Source organism: Pectinophora gossypiella, chromosome 22 (genome assembly GCF_024362695.1).
Source record: "Pectinophora gossypiella chromosome 22, ilPecGoss1.1, whole genome shotgun sequence".
Taxonomy (NCBI): domain Eukaryota; kingdom Metazoa; phylum Arthropoda; class Insecta; order Lepidoptera; family Gelechiidae; genus Pectinophora; species Pectinophora gossypiella.
The window spans coordinates 7,794,641-7,816,840 of record NC_065425.1 but is presented as its reverse complement, the minus strand read 5'-3'; the positions used below and the strand labels follow the sequence as shown (position 1 = coordinate 7,816,840).

Genomic DNA, 22,200 nt, shown 5'->3' with positions numbered 1-22,200 from the left:
TTATGTTAATTTATGCAACATTTTTCTTACACGTTCCGTTTCACAATAAACATTAAATGCACTTCCGGTTAAATGAGTGTTGCGGTTGCGTAGTACTAATAAAACGCGTACAAAACTATAAACCGAGAGGCAAATATAAAATGTTATTAGGCAAAATTCTCAAGTTTGTTATTGATTGACAGTTGAGAGGATCTAAAAATTCGCAATGAATTATTGCCAACTTTGCGAAAAGTCAATCGCTGCCCCTTCCACCCACCCCTTTGTAAAACGTCAAATTCTCATGAATTACAATAATAATAAACACAATGAAAATAATTAGAAACGATACGGACGTGAAATAAAGCACTAAAAATGGAATTGTTTAGATCAGAACTTTATTATATATTTGTTAGGAAAGAGTCGAGTTTGTGGTGGAATCGACTAACTGGGGCATTTTCAGTCCGATCAGGTAATTTATATAATTCACTGTTTTACTCGTAAATACGTGTAGCTTTACGTTGAGTTACTGCATTGCCGTATTTTTTAAATTATTACTCTTTTACTGACTGATAAATATTAGTAGTCAAAACTTTTTATACCAATTAGAATTTAGTTTTAATATTGCGATTCCCTATTTACTTTATTTCTTTATTCCAGCATGGGATCTCTCAGACATCGAAGATATAGAATGCTTAGGTATTACAGAAGGAATAATCGGGAAGGTGGACCACTCGAACGTTTACGAACCTCGTCTGATGATAATAAAAGAGAGTGTTCCAGTTGGGCAAATCTACTTCCACCATACAATATATAAGATCAAGTCGGTATGTTTTCTAAACATGGGCGCGGCGAACCAGGAGGTGGAACTCAGTGCTTGCACCAAGCACAACTCCTCCAGCTCAGTGGCAAGTAGCAATAAATTGATGAATAAAAAAATGGGCGGACGTCTCTTTGAGAAATCAGCTTTCTTGAACAAAACCGTAGGTGCTGTCACAAAAGTTAGTAACACTATCAAAACGACCACACAGCAGGCTGCTACACAGGTAAATTCTAGACCTTGAATTTGTTTCAGTTTAAAAGCTTTTAAAATGTGTTTGGCTTAAAAATAGATCTCAGCCTGATTCTATCACCTTTGGTATTTCAAAAATAATTTGCATGTTTTAAATTTACACATGACACACATGTTTATAAACTAAAGTCACTTTTCCTAACACTACTTCAATCCTCAAATTTTTATTATCATAATAACATATTAATCTAAAACTTATTTCACGACCAGGTAAAACAATCCGTACAAAAACAGAGAGACCCAAAAGTAGCAGAACGTCTAGAAAAGCGGATCACAGATGAATTGTACAAGATCTTCGAAGACTCCGATAGCTTTTACTATTCCCGTACACTAGACTTGACGAACAGCTTGCAGCGTCAGTATGAGGTAGAGAAGCTTCTAGAAGCTGAAGAAGAGAAAAAGCCTGTGTCTGATATAACCAGGTGGTGGAAACATGTGGACGACAGGTTTTTCTGGAATAAGCATATGCTCAAAGATATTATATCTTTAGGGGTAAGTTATTTCACAGTAATTTCCAATGTAGCATAAGCTTTTTGTAATACTTGCAAAAGCATAAAAATAGTCTACAAGTCATGATAAAAGTATAACATCTAGAAAACCTATCACTTTCAACCTTATTTTTTATTTAACACAAACTTTTTCTTTATAAGAAAGAAAGAGTAATGATTTTTTAATAACAATAATAATAGTAATAAAACATTTCTTATTCTTATATAGGCTACATTAAGATATTTCTCTATAAATACAATTAACAAATACATAAATATTTAGAAAGAAATAAATACATCTATAAAACAATAACTCTAAAATATATAAAGAGACATACATGTTAGTGACATCATAACAAATACTGAGAGGGATGATTCAGCTCATTATTCTGAGTTAATATCAAGTAGAATCCATTGCAAAAGTATAGAATCGAAAATAATTTAAAAACAACTAAAAAATAACATGAACTTTGCGACAGAAAATTCCACTTGATATTAACTCAGAATCCTGGTCTGAGTCATCCCCCTGAGTTTTCGTTACAATGTCACTAACATACACTTATAGCTTTAATACTTACATTATTATTCAGTCTATTTATATCTAACATTATGTGCTTTATCTATAACATAATGAATAAATGCAAGTTTGTTTTCCTGATTACTCGTGGCCTAAAATACTCATGAATATTATCTTACTATTCATGTGAATTATTATATTCTTGCACTGATGATGTCATACCAGGAAGGAAAGAAGACACTACTGTAAACAAAAATATAAAACAATTATTAGGTAGTCTGTACTAAATACTGTAGATAACATTACTTTTAAAAAGTAAGTGGTAATGTAAAGCTGCTTGTAAGTAAGTAAAATGTTCACAAGGATACAAAAAATATTGGTACAATATAAACCCTTCAAAACAAATTCCTCGATTTGTCTGTGGGACTGAAGTTCGCTTAAAATTATTATGTTTTAAAATAATAATAATAAAAAAATATTTATCTCATTTCATGGATAACAGACATATGTATCAATCAATCAATAATACTTTATTGCACAACAACAAAACAAAGGACATAAACATACGAATAAAACATAAGCACAATAGGCGGCCTTATTGCTAAACAGCAATTGCTGCCAGGCAACCTATGAATCTATGTATCTTTTATATTTGTTTTTGGGTATAAATAATGACCCTTTTTATTACACCCATGCACAATTACAACTTCCACCCATTATTATTCTGATGAAAACAGAAGCAATATTACTTCTCTTAACTTTTAACTTGTATCTATATAAATAGCATCATCATTCTATACACAATGTGATCCAAATATCAAGCACCAATTAGTTTTATATAGGCTTCTGCCATTACATTACATTTTTGATAATTATGTACCCCAGCAATGAGAAAATAGGTAATTATCATGTGTTTGGGGAACGTCGATTGGAAAGTCCCTTATTGTAAAAAGGTGCAAATTAGTTTCGCCAAAAATTGGAGATAGGTCAGTTGGCGACATTAGCGACAATATGCTCCTAAAGGGCGTCTTTTGTACAAGATGTGTCCATCCATCCATTAAAACGAACGGAAGAGCGTCAGGGCAAGGATTTAATCTCGCGAATACAATAATGTTAGTCATTTTAGTGGTTTAGTCAGAGGTACATCCATCGCAAGACGACCTAAGTACCCACACCTCACCAAGGTTTCTGTTAGACCAACGAATAAAACGATTAATCCAAGCGCTACTCCCGCCCCCGCGGTCTCATGAATAAGGATTCGACCGCGCTGCGTGGTGCATTTCAATCAAATCGCATAACAACGCTTCTGCATGAACACTCTTATATATTGCCATATGTTTGAATTTATCGCGCAACTCATCAGTCAATGCTCCGTATAACAAGACTTGGGGTGGGTTTCCACCAAAGGAGAGAACAGAGAAGAAGCCTAGGTGAGCGGAATCGACTTATCAGAGCGCGAAAGAACGAGAAGGAAGACAAGCGAAGTATCGCGGTGATTGGTCTATTTCTGCACATCTCTTGGAATGGAAACCCACCCTTACTCTATTGGTTTTTCAAGTCCCTTTTTCCGAACAAGTCGTGAATTGCATGTCTCTTCCAGAGTCCCGATTGCGACCAATGGGTGCTCCCAATCATCCAGGGCTACGTCCAGCTGGCTCAGATCCCTGTGGAGACAGCCGAGAACCCCCTCAATACCGAGTCCCTGTCCAGTACCAACAGCTGTGATGAGACCTTCACCGTCGGGATCATCTCTAGGAGGTCCAGATATCAGGCTGGGACTAGGTGAGTACAACGAATCTTACAAGCCATGATGAAATATTGCCAAACATTTGTAACATCGCTCAAATTGTTATTCTTGTGTATTAGGATAGTCAATTAAGAATGTCAAGGCTACGCAGCGCTTCCGCTTTTGTAATAGTAAATTAAAATTGGTGTAATTACTCAACTCTTGCTCAAGCTTCGGAATGCACGTTAAGCCGTAGGTCCCGGCTATTAGCCGTAAAAACCTCCACCAACCCGCACTGGAGCAGCGTGGTGTAGTATCATAGTATGCTCCATAAACCTCCAGTTGATTGAGGGGAAGCCTTGACCAGCAATGGGACGTATATAGCATGGCTCCATCACAGCACAAGCTGAGCCATTTCCTTTTGCCCGTATTGGTAATATTCATAATTACCTAGTTCTTATAGCAAATGTAAATTGTTACTGGCAATAAATTTATTTTATTCTTATACAATATTATACATAAAGGCTGTTTATGTTATGAAGTAAGTAACCATTTAACTGTTATTTGCCCCATTACCCCATGCCAGGTACAATCGTCGTGGGATAGACTCGAGCGGCAAGGTGGCCAACTACGTGGAGACGGAGCAGATTGTGTCCATCATCTGCTCAGATTGCGTCCACAGGGCTTCCTTCGTTCAGGTATGTCTTTGTAACGTTTTAAAGGTCCTTAGAAGGTGCTTGATGCTCCTATTAGAACCCTGATGCCGTCGACGATCGCTTTAGCGCTTACCTCTCACACGACGCTGAAACAACGCTGATTGTCCGAAACTAAGACGATCTGTGCTTCAGAAGGCACGTTAACCCGTCGGTCCCGGTTACTACTTACTGACGTAAATGAGTAATCGTTACACGAGCCATGTCAGGGGCTTTTGGCGGTTCAATAATAACCCTGACACCAGGGTTGATGAGGCTGGTATTCCACCTCACAACCCACACGATAAGAATAGAGGAAGACGCCCTGGGACAAAGTTCGCGCCCAACTGGGCACCCTCAATCTTATTGTCTTAGATTTTGTACCGGGTGTGAGCCCCCAGCGCTTATTTATTTATAAAGTACAACCACATCACACACATTAAAACATTTTTACATTTATAAGGTTACGGTATTGTGACTAATATACGTATATGACAATTACGGCGTACATAACTTATTCAATTAAGAGTACTTAAGTATTTAAAAATAAAGTAAAATTAAAATTACACATCAAACTTAAAAATTAGAAAAATATAAGTATAAGTAAATATAAATAACTAATTAACATCTGTTGAGCTTTAAATAATCTAGAATTTTTCTCATATATATATATTCAGCGGATCATGGAAAAGAAACGCTCCCCATTTGCCAGGCTGTTGTCATTAAATTTACGCCCAATTAGCAGGGAAATTATGAAATCAATCTTCTTTTTTGCGTTTATCCATTTTATTGAGTATCAATAAATATTCTCGTAATAAATACCCCAGTTTCGTTACATAACAATACGCTATCCTGTAATTGACCGTATCCGCCAACTAAACCAATTAGCAACATTGCATCATGGCTAAAAACCTTGGCCATTTGAGATTAGCTGCGTACAGCCTGTTCATTCGAACGAATATAAAAAAAATAATTCTATTATAATACCGGTACAAAATTACGATACCCATTTTACGGAAGGAAATTGGTATTCAATTCACATAGGTACATACATACATAAACTCACTCCTATTTCCCACCGGGGTAAGCAGAGACTGGAGTTCCATTTGCTTCGATCCTGACATACTTGTGTTGCTTCCTCCACATTCAGCAATTGTTTCATACTCGCACGCCAGTTCAGAGAAGATCGTACTGAACCATTTGTAAGGACATCTCTAATTTGTTCAATGGACGTCCAACTAGGTCAATTCAAATTCAAAAATATCTTTATTCAGTAGGTAACATAGTTACACTTTGAATCGTAAATTTTTACATAACTAACATCTCATCCGCATAAAACTACTCCAAGAAAAACCTCGGTACAGGGTCCTGACGTTCTTAAAAAAAAAACTGTTATCATATCGTAATAAATGCTGGCAACGTGACCTTAACCGTTTGTATACCTTAGTTGCTTTCAAGCCCTAGTATGAAGCTTACTTACCAAGTTACGGGTTAATTATAAGAAGATATTTTTTTTTCAAAATCGTTCGAATATTTTGAATTTTGTATCTTTTCTCTCTTACATTCACATTTCCGCCGCGTTGCATTGTTAGAATGACAGCAGAACAGAAATGTACGTGTAAGTAAAAAAGAGACGTGAAATGTTTCTTTCGCACTAAAAGTATACAGCTTAATACGAAAGAGACAAAATATATGTCACTCCAATCATGCTATTTCAAGGTTTCTTTTTAATTTAAATAAATATAACAAGTGCGGTTTTAGTTTCGATGCAATTTGCAAGTGAAAGTAAAAGTAAGAGTACAGCGGTCCGTGTTGTAATAAAACTTAAAAAAAAAATGCTGTCACGCGCTGGTGGTGCCTCGTACTACTGACGTGAAAGATCATATAGCTAAAGGAAACCTAGTTTTTTATGCAATTCGTACTCTACGCCATCCTTCTGTTTGCTTACCGCCCCGGTCATCATCATCATCATCTCCCTAGCATTATTCCGTTTTTCACAGGGTCCGCTTACCTAACCTGAAGATTTGACAGGTCCGGTTTTTTACAGAAGCGACTGCCTATCTGACTTTCCAACCCGCGAATGCAAAATCAGCCCAATACAGGTTAGGTCACATACCTGCGAAAATCTCTCGGGAATGTGGGTTTCCTCACGATGTTTTCCTTCACCGCTGAGCACGTGATAATTATTTATGTAATTGTATTTCTTTCTTTAATAATAAATACTTTCTTTTTATTTTCATAATTAACCCTTTGAACTTGCTCAAGTGGACGCACACGAACAACATTTTAAGGTGGAAGATATTAAAATCAGTTGAACACCACTTCCCGACATTTTGTTCCAGGTCCGAGGTTCTGTGCCGATATTCTGGAGCCAACCTGACTACAAGTTTAGACCACCGCCTCGGCTTGATAAGAGTACGTAAAATTTTGGAATCACACTATTTAGTTAATAATACATTATGGTCTACGATTGGGACAAAAATACGTTTTGTGGCGCGCGCTGGTGTTGTGCTCTGGCTGGTGTGTAGAGGACGGTAAGGATTACGGCGATTTAGAGTTCATCACGATATTACTTATTTTCAAGTAAAGGAACACAAATTACATATTACATATTACTTGCAGTCAGTGGCAGCCCTAGGGCAGTGCGAACGGTGCGATCGCACCGGGTGCCGTTTTAGGGGGGCGCCAAAATCAGCCAATACGGGACCACACTGGCATCCCCGGATCTACAGGGGAGTAACTGGATGTCCAGCAATGGAATTATGATAAAACTCGGTCGTAGAATGTTCTAGTATAATGAAAGCCAATTTACAGCATCCGTCTTGAGCGTAGTCGGTTCAATAGTAAAAATCAAGTTAGCTAGCAACGCCATCTATCGAGCATCTTTAGGATTAATTGACATAAATCACTATAGGTGGCGTTTTACAACACTGGATTGGGCACACCTGCCCTTTGAATTGAACCTCTTAGCGGCCACATAAAACTCGTACATTTATTGTGTGGCCGTAAACGACAGTTTTAAAAGATTTAATTAGGTAGCCGTAAAAGCCGTAAACTAATCGAAAAAACTGTATTTTGAGGAACGCCACTGTGACGTCTCACATCACCTAAATATTTTGTTAGGGCCGTCATATGACTGCTTATAGTCGATTGTACAAGAAGAAGAAAAGGTATTGTCATTTTATACATTAAAAAAATATATATTATTTGTTGGATGTTGCCAACATTTAGATATTATGGTGCGCGACACGAAAGCAGTCCCGCGGATTTTATGGAACTAAATGACAAGTCTCCAACTCATGCAGCCTCCAACAAAAACATTATTATGAAATTATGAGTCAGTATTATGAGTAGTGTCAACTGAAAACCCAAATAAGTAACCTAACCTTTTTTATTCAATCCAGACAAATAAAAATATTTGGCGGGGTAGATGCGCTGCCGTCAAACAGAGCATAGTACCCCACTAGTCACAAATTCGACGGTCCAACTGTGTTATGTTGGATGTTGTAATACGCGTCGCGCTGTGTAAACTTCTTTGGCGCGTTTCAGGACCACACAGGACAGGATCTGTTGAGTATGGACGGAACTAGCTGATCAAGTAGTTGGGTCCGCTACGTACATTGTCCCAATTATACTGTTGGTATACCTATCTAAATAAATAAATGTTCCAAAACTAGTAAGCTATAGGATTTTTTATACAGAATAAAAAAAAACTTGAATTGTAAACGATTCCGTTATGATTTGTAATTCTATACATAAAAATGAACAGTCAGTAAGTCCCACTACTCACAGGCACAGACTTGCCCTCAATCAACCGGAGGGGATATGGAGCATACTCCACTGCTCCACTGTGGGTTGGTGGAGGTGTTGGACTTGTAATCCTATATTATTGGAAAAAAATGTTCTTTTACAGCCGAAGACGAATCCCACGATGCGTTCAAGAAGCACTTCGCAGAAGAACTGGGCTTGTACAAGCAAGTGTGTATCGTGAACTTGGTGGAGCAGCAGGGGAGGGAGAGGATCATATGGGAGGCTTACGGCACCCATGTACTCAAGTACAACAGTCCTGACATCATATACGCTACCTTCGACTTCCATGAATACTGGTGAGTAGGAAAGAACTGTCTTATATTACCGAGAAGACCGATTAGTGTTAACCTCCTAAGTTCTACCTGTCATTTTCTTATCCACCGAAAAGGAAAGGGACGGATGATTGCCAACAAATTAATTTTAAAATGAATGAATAACCCGTGCGAATCAAAATAGGCATCTCGCTGGTATGCAATCCGTTTGATGTGTTGTCTACTTAATTCTGTCGGGTTATTGGCCGATTTAATGTTCAGACGGTTATTTTACATTTCTGCTTAAAATTGACGTGTATTCCATAAATTTTATGCCTGTCGATTACCCGTCCCTTTCTTTTTCAACGGATAAGAAAATGACAGGTATAACTTAAAATAATATTAGATGGCGTCTGCGGGACTTAGCACCAATGTCATTACTTATTAGTTAATGTTCCAAGATTTTACAACGCACTTCCCTGTGTTGCCAGTTCGGCGCCTTATCGCGCACTGAGGTAAAGTACTGTGAACGTCGCTATATTAACAGTAACTTTGCGTCCCACTTTTTGAGCGCTGATGTCTAATCTAAGGTAGTAGTAAATCTATGCAAATCACTATAGATAGATCAAAACTAAGTTGTTGTTATTATTGAATTGAGTAAATATACAGGGTGTTAGTGACATCGTAACGAATACTGAGGGGGATGATTCAGACCATGATTCTGAGTTCATATCAAGTGGAATTTTCCGTCGCAAAAATCATGATTTTTTTTTAGTTTTTTTAAATTATTTTCAATTCTATACTTTTACAAGTACAACTGTAGCCATACAAGTAGGTATGGGTGTTAGTGACACCGTAACGAATACTGAGGGGGATGATTTAGACCATGATTCTGAGTTGAAATCAAGTGGAATTTTCAGTCGGAAAATTCATGAAAATTTTTGTTTTTTTTAAGTTATTTTCTGTTCCATAATTTTGCGACGGAAAATTCCACTTGATATCATCTCATAATCATGGTCTCAATCATCCCTCAAAGTTTTCGTTACGATGTCACTAACACCCTGTATAGATATAGAAGTTGTGGAACTCATAACTCCAAGACAATTTATTGACACAAGTCGTAGCACCGTTTTAGAATATGTTTTTCAAACTAGATAGCTGATTGTCTCAACTTCAGTGTCATTATTTGATACCAATTTGTGTTAGCTTGCTTCCGGCGAGGAGCGCCGGTACCGGACTTGCACGAATGAGTTATTAATTTACCTTAAGTGCAGTTTTCACTAACACAGTTGGCTCGATCATTATAGACGGCGATACGGCTCACCACCTATCACGTTGGTCTAACAGAAGGCTCGGTGAGGTGTGGGTGTTTCGTTCATCTTGATGTCCTCTGACTACGCCTATTGGGATATAGTCGTGAGCTTGTGATGTGTTCGTCAGCCGCGGGATGCACTATGAGAACGTGAGCATCCTGATCAACGCGATCGCAGACATCATCGGCGAGATGCGGTTCTGCTGGCGCGACGACCGCGGCCTCATCTGCAGCCAGGCCGGCGTGTTCAGGGTCAACTGCATCGACTGCCTCGACCGCACCAACGTCGTCCAGGTACACCGCAATCGTCATCATCCCCCTACCTACTTCTCATCGTGTGGCTTGCGAGGTGGGATACCAGTCTCATCAAACCTGGTGTCAGGGTTATTACTGAGCCGCCAAAGGCCCCTGACATGGCTCATGTAACGATTACTCACTTACATCAGTAAGTAGTAACCGGGACCAACGGCTTGACGTGCCTTCCGAAGCACGGATCATGTTACTTTCGGACAATCAGGTGATCAGCCTGTAATGTCCTAACCAAACTAGAGATCACAAAGTGATTTTTGTGATATGTCCCCACCGGGATTCGAACCCGTGACCTCCGGATCGTGAGCCTAATGCTCAACCACTGGATCACTGAGGACGTTCCCCCTAGTGTTTTCCGGTTTCTCACAGAGTCCACCTACCTTACCTGAAGATTTGACAGGTCCAGTTTTTTGCAGAAGCGATGGCCTGTCGGACCTTGCAACCCTCGAAAGCCCCACCACATACGACGCAATGCTTATTATATTTATATATATACGGTTGATTGAGAACCTCCTCCTTTTTTGAAGTCGGTAATAAAAAAAAATCTCTTAGGCTGCTTTAAAAAGCGGCTTATCTTAGAGAAAACAACCAAAATCAGAGATGTTCGAACGGCTTGAAAAAGTTTCGCCAACTGTCTTGGCTTCTATTCCGATACTTAAATAAATAAAAAAAAACACAGCTGCATATCTTCAACGTCATGTTTAGAGGTCAGTGCGTTTTGTGCAAGATCTAGAGGGTAGAGGAAAAAAAACACTTTTGAAAGAAACTCTCTAGGCTAGCTGATCTGGTCATTACCAGATTTTTCTAAAAGTAGGATGACCTGTGATTTGTAATGTATGAGGTGACAGGTAAATATGGTGAGGTGAGGTCATTATTTCTTTGTAAAAGACTAACCCACCCGAGTTTTAAAATAGGCTAGTTTCCAACTAGTCAGTCACAAATCAGTCACTTTTCTACTAAACGTCAAAACACGAAATTACTATGGAATTTGTATGAAAAAACAACCTGTAACGTCGCGTCGTAGAAAACTGTGACAAAATGACGCACTTATTATTACATTTTTCTTTATTAAAATTCACAAATAACTTGAATAGAGAAAACGTATTTTTGTCACCTTTAGAACTGTCTTTAACCGGTTCTCAATTCGTCTGTATGTATATAATTTTTTTGACCTAGGAAACTACGCAATTATCAAAATAATGATCTTTTCTCCAGACGGCTATAGCAAAATACGTGCTAGAGCTGCAGCTGTGCCGTTTGGGGCTGGGCACGCCGGGCGCGGGGCTGGCGGGCCGCCTGCGAGCCGCCTTCCTCACCATGTGGGCCGACAACGGAGACATCATCTCGCGGCAGTATGCCGGCACTAAGGCACTCAAGGTATGTCTACTAGACCATCAAATATGATCTATTAAGTACCTTCTTAGATCGAGTAGGAGACATGCTGTTCTGTTAACAAAAGCTCCCGGAGTAGTCAGAGGTACATTCATCGTAAAATGAACTTAACACCCATACCTCACCAAGCTTTCTGTCAGATCAACGTGATAGAACTACTGACTGTACCGTGAAGTCTCTTGACTTCTCCAATGTTGCTTATATTAAATTACTTATCTGAACCGAGTGCAATTCCAACTGCGTCAACTTGTACAAATGTTGTAAATTCAATCCCAATAAAATAAAACAACCAAAAAATAACTTTCGTAGTGCAATTCGTTTCCTTGACCCCAAATTTCTCATAAATAAGACCTCAAATGCTCATAAAGCAACACTAACCAATAATCTATTTTAGGGTGACTACACAAGAACCGGCGAACGCAAATTCTCAGGCATGATGAAAGATGGCGTGAATTCAGCTAACAGGTAACTTACCCTAAACTACACCCCGGACTCTTCATTCGAACAACCTCGTTTTACACAGACACTACACATTAATATTATCGTACACGCGCATCTGTGTGTGTGACGTCTGATACCATACAAGTCTAAACTATGTACGAGAAGGGGGTGAAACCTAGCTCAGACGCTGGTGGGGAGCGAAGAGAAGCCGTTCTATACGGTGTATTATTCTTTATTAATTAGTCTTTAAGTAAGTAAGCAAGGACTCCAGGCCTTCACCCCCAGAAAGTCATGGTCAAGAAAAAATAACAAAATATAAAAAAAAAGAAATTTGAAAATGTTAACTTGAATTAAACACAGACTAAATCATAAAACATTTCTTAAAAAGAGAACTGCTCAGAATCCGGAGGGGGAGGGCTTTAGCCGAACCTAGGAAAACCCATTACAGGGTTCTTTTCCCAACAGATATCTCCTGCACCATTTTAGCGACGCCATGACACAATGCGCCATAGACATAGCATTGGGCCAAGAACTCAACTTGGAGGCCATAAGGTGCCATGATGACATATGGCAAGACTTAAAAACTACCTACATGATGGTCAAGGAGAATTTGGACGAAGATAAACCTAAACTAGAGCTGATGCCTTCGTATTTTGGGCAACCTTTGACGAATGAGCTGGTCTCTTTGGAAATCGCGTATGGATTAGGGAGGTTAGTGAATCATCGGGAATTGTACTAAGGACCCTAACGAAGATTTCTAGAATGTTTCGCTTATTAATATAGGTCGAAAATTCGGTGGCATGTTTACCGGCAGTGTACGTATAATATAGAGTTTATATTACCGTTTATCGCCTTCATCATCATCAATTTAAGAGCCACGCTCTTGCCGGTGTAGCATTTTCCATTCCAGTCTATCAAAGGCCTATTCCTTGACTTCCCTATAAGACACGACGTCCGCCGCCTTACTTACCGCCTTACTTGATTTATAACCGACTTCAAAAAAGAAGGAGGTTTTATTGTTTGGTTACGGCGCACCCTGAACACTACACAAAAATCTCATTGTTATCGTGCACCTTGACCTTATTGGAAATCGAACCTGGAACCTCTGGTTTGGTGGTCAAGGAGTCTAGCCATGGCCACAATTCGGACACTCCATATTAAAATCTCATTTACCGTGTGCCGCCTAAGTGCGAGCGAGATAAACAGTCCGCGCGTTCTCTCTTACTCCTTAGCGGCTTACGGCCCTTTAAAGCTGAGACCCAGAGGGGTGAGGTCGGCGCGTGATACGAATTGGTGCGGGGCAGAGAGTTACAGCTCTATACGTAGTATTATTCTTTGTTCTTTTATTATTAAAGACCTTCTTTTAGGTGAATATGCCACCGAATTTCCGACTTATACTTATTAACTACATTTTGTTGCATTCTTGTGTTGTTTCTGCGTTTTTTTTTTCATACTCTAAAAAAGCATTAAGTAGACTGTAAATACTGACCTTTCGCAAAATATTCCCAATACTGAATTCATACTTTGACGATGATAAAATGTGTTTTTTTATTGTAGAAACAAAATTCTTTGCAATGCGCTGCGATTTTGCACTTTTTCTTATACTGAATATAGTATTTCCTCGCAACGGCACGCAGAAAACTATGATATCTACATAAAGACACTGAAAGGAGTTCCTTGCTTTTGTCCTTCACATGCTCCTACAGAGGCTCTCATCATACATAAATTTCAAAAGCATGAATTAAGCTTTGTCCGAAACTTTACGTTTTCTCACGATCTCTGCCAATTTTTGGCATTTCGCGTGTTTACTGCACATTACTGTTATATTAAATTACTCTTTTATTTTATAACTACAAGACGATAGCATCTTTGCTGTATTTTTCTACTTTGATACGTAAATGAATACAAGAAACCTATCTCTAAAATAATCAAAACCATTTTTCTTTGTTTTATGTCTTCTTTTGTGTGGGTTGTGAGCTGTATTACCAACCTTATCAACCCTGTTGTCATGGTTATTATTGATTACTTACTTAAAATCAGTAAGTAGTAACCGACACCAACGGCTTAACGTGCCTTTCGAATCACGGATCATCTTACTTTCGGACAATCAGGCGATCAGTCTGTAATGTCATATGTCCCCATCGGGATTCGAACTCAAGACTGACGGACCGTGAGCACAACACGAAACCACTGAACCGAAGAGGCCGTGCTTTTGGCAATATAATGGCAATATACAGGGTTTACAAAGAATATAACGTTCGAAAATTGTTCCAGGTACTACTTATCGACGTTCAAAGACGCCATCCGCCAAGTGGCCATCGACGCCATGACTGGCTCGGCGGCCGCTCTGCCGCAGCAGCTGATGTCGGCGCCCGAGTGCTCACCCTGCCTCTCTGTCAAGGTCCTCACTTACCATGACTGCCAAGTGCGTGCTTACAGTGCTTATACGCTTCCACCCGTATTCTAATATGTTAACTCGAAACTTACTCGACTGTGCCTCAGATGAGTATTTTGGTATTTTAACTTGACAATTACGTCCTCGACTTGAGGACTACTCACTGGAGTCATCCAGTCGAGAAAGACTGGAATACACATATCTACAATTAACTGCAATGCCGCTCAAATGCAAAGCGAGTGTTACAGCACTGTTTATGCTACAAGTTTGTGTATGCTAATTATATAATTACGTTTTACACCATACAAAAGGGTTTGTGTCAACCACAGAATAGAAGAAAGAGGTTGGAAATGCCCTAACGCGCATTTTGTACGAGAACCGCTGTCACCGCTTCAACCGCACTCTCTTTTACTACTCCTGCTGTACCGCTTCGCAGTTTCCATAGCCACTGCAATTTTATAATATCTTTTCGTAAGATACTGCATTTAAAAGTATTTTTTTTTATAAATAGCCGATCATACTAAGGTTTTTAACTTCTGATAAGGAGGGATAGCTTGATAGTCGATATTTTTTTGTCCTGCAGGTTATAACACACAAGACGACCTTTGATCTTTAAATATACCATCGCAGAGGTCTGTGTGTCGTAAACTTTGCGGAGTGCAAAGTTGAAGTATGAACTATTTGCTCATACTTGTATGGCGCACGTTTCGCGCTTACCTGGCCCTTCCAGCTTCTTTCTTCCATTCCATGGTGTCAACGTACACTCGCTGTAACAGTAAGACGTTGCAGGACGATCAACAGCTGGACACGGAAGCCATGGCGCAGCATGTGAAGTCGCTCATAGATGACTGCAAGAAGCTCATCGTGGACACAGAGCCCGTGCTCGGCTCCTGGGGACTCATCGACGCAGACCCGCAGTGAGTTTGCTTTTAGAATACACTGGCTATTACCCGCGCCACTCGTGATTCTAGATTCTTCTATCATGTGGGTTGTGAGGAGAATTACCAACCTCATCAACCCTGGTGTCAGGGCTCTGCATTAAAAGGCCCCTGACATGGCTCATGTAACGACTACTTACATATATCAGTAAGTAGTAACCGGGACCAACGGCTTGACGTGCCTTCCGAAGCATGGATCATCTTTGTCCTAACCAAATTAGGGATCACAAAGTGATTTTTATGATATGTCTGTAATGAAAAAATAAGTAGTTATCACGTTAAATCTGGACAGAGACATCTATATTATTTTTGGGGAACGTAGCTTGGGAAATCCCTCATTGTTACGACTTGTCATTTAGTTCCATTAAAATCCGCGGGACTTTCGTGGCGCGTATTTTAGATTTGCGTTCGATGACATTGTATCTCGTAGCACGGGCGACCCTCAAGAGACGGAGATGGACACAGTGCTCCTGTTGACAAACGAGGCTTACTACGCGGCTGATTACGACGAGACTTCCGACCGCATTCTATCCGTGCAGCGGGTGCCGCTGCGTGACGTCACCGCCATCGAACTCGGCACCGTCGACACTGGCACCAACGTGAGTAAACCTTTAACAAATTTCTTAGGATAAGAACACGACAGGACCTGATAAATTCTGTCAAAACACTGAAATGACATCTGTCATGCCTAGGGAATGCAATCCCGATCTCGCGGGATTCGTCTGATTTTTCGGGATTAATCCTGAAACATAATAAGATGAGATGATATTCGAGATTGACGGGATTGGGCGAATCTCCTTGAGTTTTATACTTTTTGTTTTTATTATGCTGATTTCCAAAGAGAACTTAATTATTTAGTTAGTAATATTGAAGAATGAAGGTTTTTGTGTTCCTTTAAAAAAAGTTTTTAATTAACCTCACTATCACAAACAAGTAAGTTTCATCGTTTTCAGCCATCCTAATATTTTTTTTATGAACTAGACGAGATCCCAAAAATTTCGGGATCTTGCGGGATTGATATTTCCAATTAAAGGGATCGGGATCTCGAATTTGCGCTCTCCAGTCGGGATTGCTTTCCCTAATGCCATCCAAACGACAAAAAGAAAATATCTAGGGTGGATTCCTCGAAGCAATAACAAATAGAAGTTGGTGCATATCCAGCACCGGGGTTCACAGAACCACAGTGGGCTGTTCTTAACGGGGTTACATTCATACGCCTTTTATGTTTCACTTCTCTTCCTTGTTGCTCCGCGTAGCCGTCAACACAAACCTTTCTGATTCCTTGCAGTTGGTATACGGGCAGTGCCGATGTGAAACAAATTTTCGGAAGAAATTAGTAAGAGTTCCTCTATATAGTCCTTATAAAGATTTTTTTTTTCACATTCCTTTGGATAGGCCACTCCATTAGTTACTAAACGTCAAAGCTGTGATGTCATAGAAAAACGTGATAAATAGTAAATAATGATGATGATGATCTCCGACCGATTTCGGCCATGGCGACCACTTCGACACCAAGTCGGCACGACGCTGATGCGCCCGAAGATGACTTATGTAGCCTATCTTCACAGTGAACTCCCGCGTACACTAAGGGCACGTGAGCACACCGTTTCGGTTTCGTTTCGTTAGTGTAAATAAATTAAATAGAAAAAGTCAGTTTTAGATCTGTCTTTATTTAGAAATCAAAATTTCGTAATTTATTATTCATCTAGGATTTGTGGCAAGAGTTCGTGCTTATCATCCAAACTATGTCGTAGAAATATTAATAAATAAATAAATAAATTGCTTTTCTAGATGAATTGTTTCGATGTGGCCTTTTTAACCCCCCAGTAAGTGACAAAATTCGCGCGCGCTTATTTCTACCTTTATACCACAGTAATAAAGGTCAGGTATGACGGTATGGTTTTGAAGCCCGACCCCCTGCGGTACGATTTTCGTTGCGTCATTGTTAAGCCACAAGAATTCTTCCATGTTTACTGCCGTTCGCCGTAACTAACTGTTCATTGCTATCAGATCTTCAACGTGGGTCGGAAGAACAGCGGTGACCCGGTGGTGTGCATCCGTATCAACTACACATACGGCGGGGAGCCGGGGTACTTCCACATGTTCCGCTCCACGTCGCTGCGGTTCTTCAACAACATGGCCGTCGCTATCAACACGCGCGATGAGATGATCGGTATGATATCTTAATTTTATTGGGAGTGTGCTCTATTCTCCCCATTTCGTCTCTAAGGTGCAACTTTGATCTTCCAGGGTAAATGTGCGAGACATTTATTAAAACTGAATATTTATTCCAGAATCCCTGCATTCCATCTGCGAGACGATCATAGTGGCTCGCGACGTGGCCAAACTGCCGACGATAGCTTTCCATGATGGCGTCAAACTTGAACGGAAGAAGTCCAAAGTATGTCATATCATGTCTGGATTGTCTGGTTCTATCTGTAGATTTAAAATTGAGGAGCAATTCTCTCCACCGACGCTCTATATTTCTAGATGTATATTCTCAGAGAAATTATAGACGGGAGTTGCCAAGCGCACGCGTTCTACCGAAGAACATGAACGATCTGTTCGTGTTTTATTTATCTGACGGTTTAGTTCAGTAGGCTCTGCAGGGTAATTGTTACTTTACGTGTGTCTTAACTGAAGTACCACATTTTCTACATGATTGAGTGTAGATTTTGGAGTGTAAATGTAGATTTTAACCTTTTACGTACAGAGATGTTAAAATACCATGTTTTAAGGAAGTAAATGATTATGATTCCGGACTCTATTGGGCACGAGAAATGAGGAGTGCGAAATGTGACTCAACTATAGTTTGAGACTGTCAGTAGTATGTTTGTCTAAAGATACAAATATTTTAGCATCATAATCAGGGAATGTTCTTTAATAATAAGGACCAACTTCCTCAACCCTGGTGTCAGGGTTATTATAGAGCCGCCAGGGTTGATGAAGTTGGTAATTCACCTCACAACCCACACGATAGAAGAATAGTAAGAACACCGACTGATTTTCTTTGTCCAATTGTTATTTGTTGTTCCTTGATCCTATCTGCCTAACTAAAGGTTAGGTTGTAAAGCACTTTTTACATAAGTTTTGCGCCTTTTTACTGCCGTTTTACTAACGTTCCCAAAGCGGGAATGTTCCCAACGTTCGAACATTGGAACGGCTCATCACTAATAATAACCATCATCATCATCAATTTAAGAGCCACGCTCTTGTCGGTGTAGCATTTTCCATTCCAGTCTATCAAAGGCCAATTCCTTGACTTCCCTATAAGACACGACGTTAACCTAATAATAACCATACCTAACCATTATTTCAGGTGCATCCAATCCAAGGACAGAGCAGTGCTGGCAAATCGTCTCTATACTTAGACCTGTCACGACTGCCTACATTGACGAAGAACGTGAGCGAGACGCAACTAGTTGCTGACATACGGAGCGTTGGTAAGTTAGAATGAGATAGATATATTTAAAAATGTTTGCATACTCCTTAATGTAATTTTGCCCCGAAACTCTTGTGACGCTGACGTCGCAGATCCTGTATAGGATTATTATGACTTGTCAATTAGTTCATTTAAAATTCGTGGACTTCTTTCGTGTCGCGGGCTATATTTTAAACCCATTTTAAACCTAGTATTATCTAGTTTTCGTTTTGTAGTAAGGCGCAATACTTTAAACCTATAAAATACTGCTTTCAAATATTTCTTTATCCAAAGGTAGACTGAAAGTAATTGCTGCACGAGCAATAAGACCGCCTGTTGTTCCTTTCTGTACCTGTTGTCCTTATTACTGTATTTTGTGTCCGTTGTGCTGAATAAAGCATCGTTATCTTGGATCGTCTTTAGAAGACGTTTGAGGCCTAAATGATGATGGCCGTTTTAACGCATATAATGGTATGGTGCAGCGATCGTAGACAGCAAGCACCAAACGGTGACAGGCACGGTTCTGGAGCAGATCCTGCGCATCATGCCCAAGCCCAAGACCCCGTACACGCACACACGGATCATTCCCATCGGATCCATGCATGCGTCCTCCCAGACTGTTAGTTTGTTTAATTTTTTGTTTTCGTTTTGGATTCTACCCGTCTCTTTGTTAGTTGGTTCTACAAACACTGGAATCCAACATTACCGTCATGAATCATATAAGAAAACAAGGTATGCTCAATAGTGACAGCTAACATTTCAAGGTTAGCCCAGCTGACGTCATCCCACCCTGCGTTGCCATTTCGCAAAAAATAAATTACCCACGATCAATGTTTTTAATTTACTTTGCAAGGACATTATGAATTTTTAGTAAAAGATTTACTTACAGTTTTAATGACTTTTATATATGTGACAAGTAATAGTAATTAAATTCATTAGTCAACAATTCACTTAATTTTCAATAATAAAATTCACGCCCTTCGAATGTTGGAGATACCAATTTAATGGTAACAATTACGTCATCAATCCTATGACAAGCCGCCATTGCTAGTTGTCATAGGATTGAGCATACCTGATTTTCTTATAATATTAAAAATATCATGGATACTTTTATATTTTTACAAATATCCAGACTTTTGTATGTCGCTAAATTAAGTAAGTTTTAACAGGATATTTGCAAAAATACAAAAGATTCCAGGATATTTTTCTCTTAACGGTAATAATATTGACCATCAACGTTCGAAGATCTACCCAGTTAAGCTACTTTGATGCAAAAAAGTTGGATGGTTATGGTTACCGAGAAATCCTTAAGGAATACACCCCAGATATACTTTCACTAGTACCTAACCGAAGTAAGGAACGGAGGTGTCAAGTGATTTCTCTCTGTACCACACACTACATCTCTCATATTGCTATTACATTAGATTAAACTTTCAAGTGAAGATTAGTTACTTTTATTATTTAGTTTTGATAGGTTCATTTTGTTTTTTTTTTTCTTATTTATTTTCATTTTAATAGTGTAGAGCTGTATATAGAGGTAGGTTAGGTCGGGCGGTTCTTACTCATGAAAAAACATAATCAGTTCATTTGTAAAATCATTAAAATCCTCTGATATTACAGGATCCAAAGCCCTCAACAACATGACGGAACAGTTCTCTAAACTTAACAAGTTGAGTCATTCACTCAACGCCCGCGCGCGCCCCTCCCTACAACTACGCTTCGACCAGGGCGCCTCCCGCACCAAGAAGATATTCACCCTCGGCAACAAAACCGACAAGAAGAAGGGAAGCCTGTCCGACGGCATGAGCTCAGACTACTCATCAGACGACGACAACAGAACCAATATCTTCGAACCCACATTGGACAACTTCGAAAACACCCAACATTACATCGGGAAATCCAACACCAAAACTGACACAGAAAATGACTGCGAACTCATAGAAAATCCCCTTTACTCCTCCAAAATAGAACCGCAAGAAAACCAAGTGAATCAAGAGTTAGTCGCGACAGAATTGGTCTCGACATCTGAGAAGCAGACGTTGAAAACCCCTTCGAATGTCAGGAAGACAAACCCGTTCGACGTGGAGTCGAAAACTCCAGAAATTCAAGTGGATTCGAAACCTTTACCGCCTAACTCTTTGGTTCTGACGCAGAAGCTGTCGCATAGTTCGAGCGATATTAACTATGACGAGAAGGATCAGTCGGATGTGAACTTTCACGTGCGTTCGAACTCTCAGCATGAGATCACGCTGAATATAGCTCAGTCTCACAGCGAGTCAGCGTTGCGACAGTTCAAAAACATCGCTAGTCCCGTCTCGAGTGCTACACGAGACATGGTGTTGTCCCCGCTGTCCAAGTTGGCTAAAGGCGTCCAGACGCTTGGCGCCAACTTGGATCCGAGGAAAATGAAGGTAAGTTTGCTTTGTCGAAACCAAAGTAAGTTTTCTTGCCTTTGACTAGCATAATAATGCGACCGATTCCTGCAGACACCTCCTAATTTTATTTAAGACAGGTGTGGAAATTTTTTAAACCGGATGATTGACAATTGTTAATTTTAAAATGATGAATAAATCGGGCGAATCATACTGGTATCTCGCTAGTATGCAACCCGTTCGACGTCGGCTATCAACTTAATTCTGTCGGGTGATTAGCTAATATAAATTTTTTAGAGAGGGTTGTTTTAGATGTATGCCTAAAAGTGAAACGGAACACACTCCCTGTCCTTAGCGGCACATAAGAAAATGACAGGTGTAACTTAAGTGGCGAGGAGTGGATATGACTGTACAGTCATGAGCAATATCATGTACCCACTTTAGAACCCTGTCGCACTATCATATTTGACATTTATTGAGACTTACGGTTTAATTTGACAAAAAAGTTAATGTGCCATTGTTTCAAAGCATATACCGTACACCTCTCCCTTCGTGAGATACTGGCGTCGTAAGTCCACCCAAGTAAAAATGTCACCTGAGGTAAATCTAAAAAAAAAATTTTTTTCAGAACGCGCCAGGTGTCAAGCATATATCCGAGGTTCAATACGAAGAACATCGTAAACTGCAGGAGAAATGGCGCGATTGCAACACCAGACTCGTCGCACTCTAAGGCTAGTGTTGCCAACCTCGAAATTCCACCCGAGTGTTACCAGGTGAAAAAATCCCACTTTCCATTAGAATTAAATAGAAAAAATTACGAATATTGATTCCTACATTGTTATAAATTGTAATCGATACCTAATTTTATATTCTAACATTCCTTCTTTAAATACCTATCCTATTTGTGATATATTTATATACGGCATCACAAAAACCCAGTTTATATCAACATAATACCTTCGAATAACTTAACAGTATTATATTAAAATAAATATCTACTTAAAAATATTATAAAGTAATCGATAATCTAGCAAGATTTTTAAAATTATAATGGTGCTAATTCCTGTAAACACCATCTAATTTTATTT

General features: G+C 39.5%; 1 protein-coding gene across 2 annotated transcripts; it reads left to right on the top strand.

Annotated features, from left to right (window-relative positions):
• The first annotated feature begins 241 nt into the window (after window positions 1-241).
• Window positions 242-22,159, top strand: LOC126376996 (phosphatidylinositide phosphatase SAC2). 2 transcript variants are annotated; one of them, XM_050024569.1, is made up of 18 exons: window positions 242-448; window positions 637-1,022; window positions 1,259-1,540; window positions 3,654-3,835; window positions 4,366-4,477; window positions 6,814-6,886; window positions 8,385-8,577; window positions 9,973-10,138; window positions 11,369-11,530; window positions 11,940-12,010; window positions 14,261-14,387; window positions 15,171-15,298; window positions 15,750-15,918; window positions 17,330-17,492; window positions 17,614-17,720; window positions 18,639-18,762; window positions 20,361-21,151; window positions 21,741-22,159. In XM_050024569.1, exons 1-18 carry the CDS (start codon window positions 352-354, stop codon window positions 21,840-21,842), a joined length of 3,435 nt encoding a protein of 1,144 aa, XP_049880526.1. In that variant the 5' UTR covers window positions 242-351; the 3' UTR covers window positions 21,843-22,159. The 2 variants fall into 2 exon arrangements, with proteins under 2 accessions (XP_049880526.1, XP_049880524.1); XM_050024567.1 differs by having other exon boundaries at window positions 14,261-14,411.
• Window positions 22,160-22,200: the final 41 nt, after the last annotated feature.